At 61.5% G+C, this 11465-nt stretch overlaps 1 protein-coding gene across 1 annotated transcript; it reads right to left on the reverse strand.

The window, feature by feature from the left end:
• Positions 1 to 216: 216 nt before the first annotated feature.
• LOC140223628 (uncharacterized) lies at positions 217 to 9198 on the reverse strand. Its single transcript, XM_072295667.1, has 4 exons — positions 8847 to 9198; positions 8289 to 8759; positions 7527 to 8102; positions 217 to 312 (listed from the first exon to the last, which is right to left on the reverse strand). The coding sequence occupies exons 1-4, from the start codon at positions 9117 to 9119 to the stop codon at positions 217 to 219; spliced, it is 1416 nt and encodes a 471-aa protein (XP_072151768.1). The 5' UTR covers positions 9120 to 9198.
• Between the last annotated feature and the right edge of the window lie 2267 nt (positions 9199 to 11465).

Genomic DNA, 11465 nt, shown 5'->3' on the forward strand with positions numbered 1-11465 from the left:
AGAGGATATTTGTCATCTCCGAAGGGTACCATCATCGCACCGAGATCCAAAAGTGGGGCTTCAGTTACAAGTGATAATATCGTGAAAAAACTAACGGATGTGAAGCTGGACAATGGCTTCACAATGAATGCCATGCATTCTGTCGAGCCACTCAGATCAGGTGGCTGGCATCAATATGAGTGCTAGGGTGGCACTGGCGGGCCTGCTCGTCGTAGTCTACAAGTCCGCAAGGAGAACCCTCTCCATAGCTCCATTGCACTCGGGTGGAGCAACAATGGCATGAAAGTAACCAAGGAAATGGTGGAAGATTACCTATAGGGATGGAGGAAGATGTCATACAAGTTGTAGAAGTGGAAGAGTGGAGGCTACCTTGAGACACCCCCCATTTCTCAGTTACAAGCCATTTGCCTCATGCTCCGTAAACCCCTGCCCAAAAATTAGCATCCACCCCCACCCTCGGCCAATGACACCGACGACGGATCTGGGGAGACCGGCGGCAGCAGCACTGCAAGCAGATCCTCAAGGGTCAGTGGCAGTGGTGGTAGTGGTGGTGGTGGTGGACATGCTTCTTCTAGCCGATCTAGGGAGGCCAGCAGCACTGGTGGCAGTGGTGGTGGTGGTGGTGGACATGCTTCTTCTAGCTAGCCGATCTAGGGAGGCCGGCGGCACCGGTAGTGGTGGTGCACATGGCACTACTAGCCAACACCGGGAGACCAGTGGCGTCGGCTGGCATACCCAACCCCTGAATGCCCCAAGAAGGTAGCAACCGAGGGAGGCTGACAATGCCCAAGGCCATGGTCGATCCCAAGTGGAGCTATTGGCCATGCGTGCCAACCTTGAGATCATTAGCACGACCATCATCATCTTCGATGGGAAACGAGACCAGATCATCTACAAGGAGGAGTGTCGTTGTCAAGATCGGCAGATCAACACTTAGACTAGTAAATTTCTTTTATGCGCGTAAGCATCAGGTGGTTGCGTGGGAGACACGGGTTTAGACTGGTTCGGGCAAGGGAAGCCCTACGTCCAGTATCGAGGATGCTTGTATTGCCCACGCGGGGTTCTGTAGTAGGAGGTTACAGATCGACGAGAGAGGGACTGGTCCCAAGTCTCTTTTGTGCTTGTGTTCTCCGAGAGAGTCGTTGTGTGCTGTGGCTTGTGAGAGAAAAAGCCGATCCCCCCTCCGGCCCTGGATCCCTCCTTTTATATCGCAAGGGGGGTGGCCAGAGTTACAGTTGGGATCGGGTGAAGAGGACTGTAAAGAGTAAAGCTTAGAATGGTAAAAAACACTGCAGGGAGGAGGAGCAGGCTCTTAGGCGCCCGACGCCTCTGCCGGCCCCTGGCGAACGTCGGCGTGCATGCCGGAAGGGGAGGCCGCCGTGTGCCAACTGTTGCGGCTCCCTACAGATAGCTTCTTCGATACCCGTAAGCGTCGGGTCATGATGAGGGCGTTCCGTCGTTATCTTGGTGTCTGTTGGGGAGGACGGTGGATGCTGTTGTTCAAATGATGGCTCCTGGAGAGAGGGTGTCACATCTTTGCTGTGCAGGGCCTGAGGGCGCGCGGGGCCCGAGGACAGGCCGGTCTCTCCTTCGCTCCGGCCGGCGCAGGCCATGAGTACCCTGCGGCGAATGGGAGTCAGCCGCCAGCACTGTAGCCTGTACAGTGTGGTCGTGCACGGGTACTTGTGACAGGTTGCGTGAGGAGCGCGGTCATCCCTTCCCTCTGCCAGGCCTGCAGCGTATTTATGGCAAGGCCGACGGGGGGACCCACAGGATTTTGTCTGTTTCGTCCGTCTGGACCGTATCCGAGGGGGATGCCTGCCTCGGGGGCCTTAGCGTGCCCGACCCCTTCGCTTGGGGTCGGACGAGGCGGAACTTTGTGACGAGGGGTCGGGCGCCCCCGACCCTAGGGCCGCAGTCGGGCGAGGCGGAAACTTTGCGGAGGGGGGTCGGACGTTCCCGATCCTGGCATCTTGGTCGGGCGAGGCGGAACCTTGATCACGTCTAGGTGGACCCAGGCCTCCGTGTGTGCCTCCTTAAGTGGTGTCTTAGGGGATCGTTAATATTTTCCCCCAACAGTAGCCCCCGAGCCTGTGGTGGAGCAAAAGTGCTCCTCCGGAGGCTTCTTTCGCTGTTTCGCCACGGGCTCTGTTTTATGGCGCGTTTGGCTTGTTTCAGCCTAGCTGGGGAACCTACGAATTGTGACCACACGCGTGGTAGTTGGTTGCGAAACTGGCCCCCGAGCTCCTGCTCGTTGCAGGAAACCGATCGGGAGGCTAGGTCGACTTTTGATCGTTATCCCTCAGATGTCCGTTCGCTAGGACGGAGGGGTTGAGCCGGGCCACGTTATCCGCGTTGGACGAACCGTGGTGCTCGTTTGAGCTGCAAACGGGTAGGTTCGAGTGGAGTCCCGGTCCCCATTCGGGGGGGTACGGCTCGGGCCAAGCTGGTGGCGCACTCCAATTTCCCGTCGGCCAGTTCATATAGTTCCCGGATCCGTTCGACCGGATCTGGGGGCTCCTTGCCTTTCCCCGTGGAAAAACCATGAATTTTATACCGGGTGGGACTCGAACGTGAGATCGGGACGCCCTTGGCTTTCGCTCGCCTAGGTATTGGCCGCTAGCGGGCCCGTCCCTTCTCACCCCTTGCTCGGGGCATGTCCTGAGGCAGCTGTCGAACCCGTGTCGGGCCAGCTTTCGAACCCCTGGACCGTAATGGGCCGTAGGGGCGTTTTCAGCCCCGTATCCCTTTCTTACCTCCCTGTGGGCCTTGGGCCGGAATCGGAGCAGTCGTTGCGCCTGGGCCGAACGTGGAGGGCGTCGTGGGCGCGCTACCCGGGAAGTGGAGTTATGGGGAGCGCCGTCCCGCGAAACGAGGAGGATAGGATGTTTTCGCGGCCGATCGTGCGCGTGGTTTTCGAAAAGGAAACGGGCGTGGCAGGGGCGTACCTGGCGCTGCATTTATGGCGGCCGGGGCGTCGATTTGGCTTCCCCGTTACTTTTCCTATAAAAGCAGGAGTTTGCCGCGCCGGTTCCGCCTTCCTTCCGCATTCGAGCCTTCTTGCCTCCCAGCCTCACGCTCAGTTCATCCGCGCTCGCCTCGTTTCCTCCGCTCCAAGCCGCGCGCTCTTCTTCCCGTCCCCGTCGATCTCTTCCCTCCTCCGGCGATGGGTTCCTGGGGGGTTTCTCACTTCACCTCCTCGCGCGCCGAGGGCCTGGTGCGGAAGGGTCTCCTCTACGAGAGGACGGCGGTGGGCGAGTGGGAGCTGCCGGGGACGGAGCAAGTTCCGTCGCCTCCCCCCGGCTACGTCGTCTCCTTCGCTCACTTCCACGAGCGGGGGTTCGCTTCTCCCCCGAGCCGCTTCTTCCGCGGGCTCCTCCACCACTATGGGCTCGAGCTCCAGCACCTCAACCCCAACGGGATCCAGCACATTGCGGCGTTCGTCACGCTGTGCGAGGGATTCGTGGGTATCGAGCCCCACTTCTCGCTGTGGAAATACTTTTTCACAGTGAGTTTGTACCAGAAGGTGGGGAAAGCCGGGAGCCAGCAGCGATCGCCTCCGGTGCCGATCGGGTGCGTCGGGATCCATCTCCGTCATACTCGCTCTAAGGAGTATATGACAGTGAAGACCTCGGTGTCCCACAAGGGGTGGCACAACCAGTGGTTCTACGTGAAGAGCTACCCGGATTCCCCCCTGCCGGCTTTCACCGGCCGCACCATCGACGCGGCGCCGGAGGTATGGGCGTACGGGCCGGTGGAGAAGGAGAAGAAGCGGTTCTCCAACCTGGTGCAGGCTATCAAGCAGCTAAAGAGGAGCGGGCTCACCGGCGTCGGGGTCATCGGAGCGTACCACGCTCGACGGGTGGCGCCGCTGATGCTCCGGACCCGACCGCTTGGCGCCATGACCCCTGACACGCCGACCGAGGGTACCGCCCTGGCGATGGGCGCGCTTGCCGCCTCCGAGATCCGGCAACAGCTTCGGGAGGCGCTGGAGGACAAGGACGTCGAGTACCCGATTCCCGGGCACCCGCCGATGCGCCCGGAGGCGGGCTTCATAGACCTGGTAAGGAGTTGGGGCATCGTCTTCCCTCCTATGTGTCCTGCTACTTGTCGCTTTGACGCGGAGCTGTTTTGCGTTTGCAGGGCTCGCTAACCCGGGTCGCGGTCTCCCTTCCGCCGGTGCCAGAAGATGCCGAGCGGAGAGCTCGCAATCGTCTCCAAGCCGAGGCGCAGAAGCGCCGAAAGGACAAGGAGACGGCGAGGAAGCGGAAGAAGGCCGCCAAGGAGTTCCAGTGGCGGCGGAGGGGGACGGTCGTGTCTGACGACGACGATGATGATGATGAAGAGGATGAAGATGAAGAAGATGATGAAGAGGGGGAGGAGGATCTGGTTCCCCCCCGTTTGGGGGCCTTGGTGATTCGTGAGGCGCCCCCGCAGACGGCCGCGGGAGGTGAAGCGGGGGAGGCGTCCACCCGGGCTTCGGCTCCTCCAGGCCCTGGGGCTGTGCCTCAATGGCCAGAACAGCGCGCGCCCCAGGAGCTGGCGCGGGCCGCCCCCCAGGGGTCGGCGCAGGACGTCCCTCGGGAGTAGGTGCGGGACGCCTCCCAGGGGTCGGCGCAGGGCGTCCCCCAGGAGCGGGCGCGGGACGCTCCCCCGGGGTCTGCGCAGGGCGTCCCCCAGGAGCGGGCGCGGGACGCTCCCCCGGGGTCGGCAAGGGGTGCCCCCCTGGTGTCGACACGGAGCGCCCCTCGGGGGTCTTCGGAGCCTGCCCCCGCCGCAGCTTTGGGTCCGGCGCGGGGCGCTCCCCAGGAGCCCGTTCAGGGCGCTCCTCGGGGGTCCGTGGAGCCTGCCTCCACCGCCGTGCCCGCTGCCGGAGGGTAGCGAAGTGGCGACAAGCAGCCGTTGCCGGATGCCCCAGGGTCAGCGTCTGGCTCCGAGTCGAAGCGCGCGCGCCGCCCTTATGCTTCGAGGACGTAAGTTGGCCTTCCCTGCATGTCGTTTCTCTCCTCTTTTTTCGTTTGTTTCTGATGACGCCTGGTCGCTGATGTGCAGCACTACTCCCCGCGGCCTCACCCTGCAGTTGGCGCCCAAGAAGGCGCTGCGGTTGTCGACCTGCTTCGGGGGGCGGGCCGCGGCCCCGCCCGCGGCGAGCGGCGGGGTTCCTGGTGCGGCCGCGGATCCCCCCGCGGAGGTGGCCCCTGTGGAGGTGGCTGGCGGAGCAGCGGCGGCGTCAGCCGCGGGAGGGGGAGCGGACTCTACTCCGCCTTCGGTTCCTCCAGTCGCCCCTTCAGCTCAGGGCGCGATCCCCCCGGGCTCTCAGGCCGGGGAGGTGATCGACCTCGATGCCGACGAGGCAGAGGAGACGGCGGCGACGGGAGGTAGGACGGATGCCCCCGCAGCCGCGGCGGGATCAGAGGCGGAGGGAGCGCCTGCTCCCGAGGGCGCGGCAGCGGCGGAGGCAGTGGTGACGGAGGCAGGGACCTCCGCCCCGATCATCCCCGTGGGAGTGACTCCGGCGGCTAAGGCGGAGGTTCCCACCGCGATACCGCTTACGGCCTTGGTGGCGACGAGCGTGCAGGTGCTGGGGCCGTCGGTGGACCCGACGGCATCTAGTGCCATGGTGCCGACCTCGGCGGCAGCGTCAGGGTCGGCTCCTGCCTCGGCCTCGGCTTCCTCCGTCCCGAGGGCGTGTAGAGGGTCTGTCCTCCGCTGGTCATCCTGCGATGACCCGCCGAGGCACCTCTTCGCGCTGGATGACGCCGCCGAGTGGCACAAGTGGCAGGCGGTGCAGGGCGGCATCGCCCAGGTCCAGGCGGCTCTGTCTTCAGCGCTGGGAGTTCTAGGCAACACCGTCCTCCCTGGCAGCCAGGTATCTGACTTCTACTGTTGGTGACGAGCGCCTCCCCTTTGCTTTTTTGCCTTAACGGCGTGTTGCTTTGCAAGCTCTCCAAGAGGGCAGTCGGGGGAAATCTGATTTCCTCCGGCGGCAGCAGGGTCTCTAGGATCGCTTCAATACCGAAAGGGAGCGTACCAGGGACCTATCCCTGCAAATCAGCGCCGCCCAGGGGGTCATTCGCGACCTGCAAGGGCGTGAGCGGGCGGCGTTGGAGGAGACGCGGTGTGCAGAGGCCAGGCTCCAAGCCGTCACCGAGAAGGCCCGCCTCGACCTCGAGGAGTTCCAGGCCATCGCCGAAAGGGCCCGCCGCGATGCCGAGGGGCTTAAAGCTGCTGCTGAGAGGGCCCGCCGCGACGCCGAGGAGCTTGCGCAGCTGAGGGGGGAGCGTGAAGCCCTCCATACAGAGACCAGTCAGCTTCGCTAGCAGGTGCAGGGGCTTCAGTCCGCCGTGTCCCGAGGGGCTGACCGGGAGTGTGAGCTGAAGACCCAGGCCGACGGTGAGGTTTTTTCCGTTCCCGCGTTCCCGTGTCGTTCGTGCTCTGTTCTTTGACTTGGTGGGATTTTCTGGATGGATTCTGCAAGTGAAATCGCCAAGTTGCGGGGTCTGCTCGACGAGGAGCGCGGCGAGCATAGCGCCCTGCGAGATGCGGTTCGTGTCGTTTGTGACGACTTTGGCGTAGCTCCGGAGGAGGGGTCGAGCTCTCTGCCGGCTCGTGTCCTCGGGGTGCGCCGTCGTCGTCGCGAGATCGCCGTGGACGCGCTTCACCTTGGCGTGCAGCGAGCCTTCGGGGTCTTCGGCTCTCACTATTCTAGCATCAACTTTGCCGAGATGACTGAAGGGTACACCGCGGGCTACACCGAAGCTGAGCTGGACGAGATTGATGCCACGGTGACTGCGCCGGCGGAGGCCCTCACGAAGCTCCTGGAGGATGAAGCCGCCCCTCCTGCCGACCCCTCTGCAAGTTAGCTGTACCGGGCTCGCGCCCCAAAAAGTTTGTAATTATGTCAGTCCTTGAACTCATTTTGCGTCGGCCATACGGGCCTGTTCTATGACTTTTTGTTGCATGAAAGAACCCGATTCCCTTTGTTGTTCTTTTGGGCTCGAAAGCTTAGAATGTGTTGCCGGGTGTGTCAGTAAGTTTTGATGAGCGAAGGTGCCGTAGCCGCTGGGGCGTAGGTTTTTTCGCGGTCCGATCAAGTCTTGCCTGAGCACCGTTCACACATCCTTCTCTTTTTGCGTCCAAAGGTCTAGAAAGGGAGTGTTCGGTTTGAAAAAGAAAAAACCGTTTCTTTTAGGTGGCGCCAAGGGGCTGGGGTCGGGACCCCTGATAGCCCTTGAGGGGTATGCGGTCCTGGAGCAAGGCCAGGGTCGGATACCCCTGAGCTTTAACGAAAAAGGCCTGAACCGAGGCGGCTCGGGGTTTCTTTTTTCGCAAAAGAACAAAACTGGTAGCCCCCGAGGGGTATGCGGCCCTGGAACGAGGCCAGGGTCGGATGCCCCTGAGCTTGAACGGAAAGAACGGAAATGACGGCAAGTTTATGCAGAACTTGGAAATAAAAGCTATGGGTAAAAGCGCCTTAGCTGTTCTATGTTCCAGGCGTTGCTGAAGATTTGCCCGTCGGGAGTTGCCAGCTTGTAGGTGCCGGGTCGTAGTACTTGTACGACGATGAACGGGCCTTCCCATGGGGGAGTCAACTTGTGCCGACCCCTGTTGTCCTGGACGAGGCGGAGCACTAAATCACCGACGTTGAAGGCGCAGCCTTGTATCCTGCGGCTGTGGTAACGCCGTAGGGCCTGCTGGTATTTAGCCGAATGTAGTAGGGCTACGTCTCGCGCCTCGTCGAGTTGATCTTGTGCGTCCTCGAGTGATGCCTGGTTTCCCTGTTCGTCGTATGCCTTGACCCTCGGTGACCCGTACTCTAGGTCGGTGGGCAAAATGGCCTCTGATCCGTAGATCATGAAGAACGGGGTGAAACCCGTCACCCGGTTGGGGGTCGTCCTCAAGCTCCAGAGGACTGCTGGAAGCTCCGCAACCCACCGTCCTCCGAACTTTTTAAGGCGGTCGAAGATCCGTGGCTTGAGACCCTGGAGTATCATGCCGTTGGCTCGCTCGACTTGTCCGTTCGTGCGGGGGTGCGCCACTGCCGCCCAATCCACTCGAATGTGGTGGTCGTCGCAGAACTCGAGAAATCTCTTCCCGGTGAACTGCGTGCCGTTGTCGGTGATGATGAAATTTGGGATCCCGAAGCGGTGGATGATGTCAGTGAAGAACTGTACCGCCTGCTCGGACCTGATTTGCGCCACTGGACTTGCTTCGATCCATTTGGAGAACTTGTCGACAGCGACGAGCAGATGGGTGAAGCCCCCGGGCGCCTTTTTGAAGGGTCCGACGAGATCCAGCCCCCAGACCGCAAACGGCCACGTGATGGGGATGGTTTGCAACGCCTGCGCGGGAAGGTGAGTTTGGCGGGCAAAGAACTGGCATCCTTCACAGGTGCGGACTACCTGGGTAGCATCCGTGACCGCAGTTGGCCAGTAAAAACCTTGTCGGAAGGCGTTACCAACGAGCGTCCTTGGCGCGGCGTGGTGACCACAAGCCCCGGCGTGGATATCCTGGATCAGCGCCTTTCCTTGCTCGACCGGGATGCAGCGCTGGAGGATCCCAGTGTGACTTCTCTTGTAGAGCTCCCGGTCGATAATGGTGAAGGATTTTGCACGGCGCGCGATCCTGCGGGCCTCTGTTTTGTCTGCCGGGAGCGTGCCGCGGACCAGGTAGTCGAGGTACGGGGTTCTCCAGTCGATTGGGGGGTCAGCCCCCGCCGTGGGGTCTGCCGTGATTTCCATGACCACGGGGTCGGACGGCTTGGCTTCCAGGGCCGGGTCGGGTAAGGCGGCGTTGATTCCCTCGGGACCGATGCTCGGGTCCGGGACAGGTGGCGTATCGCCGACCTCCCCTGGCTCGGGTCCCAATCCCAGGGCTGGGGGTGCTTCACCGACCCCTGCCGGCTCCAGATAACGGATTGAAGGCTTCATCTGGTCGCTAACGAAAACGCCGTCGGGGACGGGCATCCGGCCGGACGCCGCCTTCGCCAGCTCGTCAGCGGCTTCGTTGAAGCGCCTTGCGACGTGGTTGAGCTCCAACCCGTCGAACTTGTCCTCGAGCTTACGGACCTCGTTGCAGTAGGCTGCCATTTTGGGGTCGTGGCAGCTCCACTCCTTCATGACTTGTCCGACGACCAACTGGGAATCGCCCCGGACATCTAGCCGACGGATACCCAGCTCGATGGCGATGCGGAGCCCGTTGAGTAGGGCTTCATACTCAGCGACATTATTGGATGCAGGAAAATGGAGGCGGATCATGTACCTGATGCGTATGCCCAATGGAGAGATGAAGACGAGGCCTGCTCCGGCGCGGGCCCTCATCAGTGACCCGTCGAAGTACAGCGTCCAGTACTCCTGCTCCTCTGGCGCCGACGGTGCTTGTACCTCCGTCCACTCAGCCACGAAGTCGGCAAGTGCCTGGGACTTGATGGCGGTGCGGGGGATGTATGTGATACCCTGGTCCATAAGCTCAAGCGCCCACTTTGCGATCCTTCCTGTAGCATTTGGGCTCCGGATTACTTCACCAAGCGGGAATGATGAAACGACCGTTACCGGGTGGGAGGTGAAGTAGTGACGCAGCTTCCTCTTCGTGATAAGGATGGCGTAGACGAGCTTCTGGATCTGTGGATATCGTGTCTTGGACTCGGACAAGACTTCGCTGATGAAGTACATCGGGCGTTGCACCTTAAGAGCGCGCCCCTCCTCCTCCCGCTCCACCACCAGGGCCGCGCTAACCACCTGGGTGGTCGCCGCGACGTAGAGCAGGAGGGACTCGCCGTCGGCGGGCGGGACTAGAATTGGGGCCTTCGTTAGGAGGTCCTTGAGTCGGTCAAGTGCCTCCTGGGCCTTGCTGGTCCATTCGAAGCGATCAGACTTCTTTAGGAGCCGATAGAGAGGAAGACCTCGCTCGCCGAGGCGCGAGATGAAGCGGCTTAGAGCTGCTAAGCATCCCACGACGCGCTGCACCCCCTTTATGTTCCGGATTGGCCCTATGTCGCTGATGGCTGCTATCTTCTCCGGGTTGGCCTAGATGCCACGCACAGAGACGACGAAGCCTAACAGCATGCCCCTTGGGACACCGAACACACATTTCTCGGGATTGAGCTTAATACGCTTATCCCTCAGCCTTTCGAAGGCTAGCTCCAGGTCGGGAACGAGCTGGTCACCCTTCCTGGATTTAACCACAATGTCATCAACGTAGGCCTCAACGGTCCGCCCGATGAGATCTCCGAAGCATCGCTGGAAGGTAGCCCCCGCATTTTTGAGGCCGAACGGCATCTTAACGTAGCAGTAGGGACCAAAGGGGGTGATGAAGGAGGTAGCGAGTTGGTCGGCCTCTTTCATCGCGATCTGGTGGTAGCCGGAATATGCGTCGAGGAAGCTGAGGGTCTCGCACCCGGCGGTTGAGTCGACTATTTGATCTATGCGTGGCAAAGGAAACGGGTCCTTTGGGCACGCTTTGTTGAGACTGGTATAATCGACACACATCCTCCATTTCCCGTTCTTTTTTGGTACAAGGACAGGATTGGCCAGCCACTCGGGGTGGCGCACTTCCTTGATGAACCCGGCCGCCAGGAGCTTCTGGAGCTCTTCGCCAATGGCCCTACGCCTCTCTTCATCGAAACGGCGCAAGCCTTGCCTCACTGGTTTGGAGCCGGCCCTGATGTTCAAGGAATGCTCGGCGACTTCTCTCGGGATGCCAGGCATGTCCGAGGGCTTCCCCGCGAAGACGTCGCTGTTCGCGCGGAGGAAGTCGACGAGCGCGCTTTCCTATTTGGGGGATAGAGCCGCGCTGATCCGCACAACCCCACCATTGGAACAGCCGGGATCGAGAGGGACTTCCTTGATACCCTCGGTGGGCTCAAAGGAGGTATTCGACTGCTTGGCGTCGGGCTGATCTTCGGTCACCTCCGCAAGCTGGACCGCCATGCCGCTCGTGACGGTGATGGCCGCGGTGTACTCGCAACACTCTACGTCGCACTCATATGCCTTCTGGAAGGTCGTGCCGACGGTGATGACCCCGTTGGGCCCTGGCAGCTTGAGCTTGAGGTAGGTGTAGTTGGGGATTGCCATGAACTTCGCGTAGCACGGCCGTCCTAAGATGGCATGGTAGGTTCCGCGAAACCCTACCACCTCGAAGGTGAGGACCTCCTTCCTATAGTTGGAACGGGTCACAAACGTAACGGGCAGGTCAATTTGCCTGAGAGGCGTCGCCTGCTTCCCTGGCACAACGCCATGGAAGGGTGCCTTGCTGGGACGGAGGCGGGAGCGATCGATCCCCATAGCGTCGAGGGTCTCGGCGTAGAGGAGGTTGAGGCCGCTGCCCCCATCCATGAGTACCTTGGTGAGGCGCGTCGTGCCAACGATGGGGTCAACGACGAGAGGGTAACGCCCCGGATGTCGGACGCGTCCAGGGTGGTCGGACCTATCGAAGGTGATGGCCGGCCCGGACCAGTCAAGGAAGGC

Source organism: Setaria viridis, chromosome 8, assembly GCF_005286985.2.
Source record: "Setaria viridis chromosome 8, Setaria_viridis_v4.0, whole genome shotgun sequence".
Classification (NCBI taxonomy): Eukaryota; Viridiplantae; Streptophyta; class Magnoliopsida; order Poales; family Poaceae; genus Setaria; species Setaria viridis.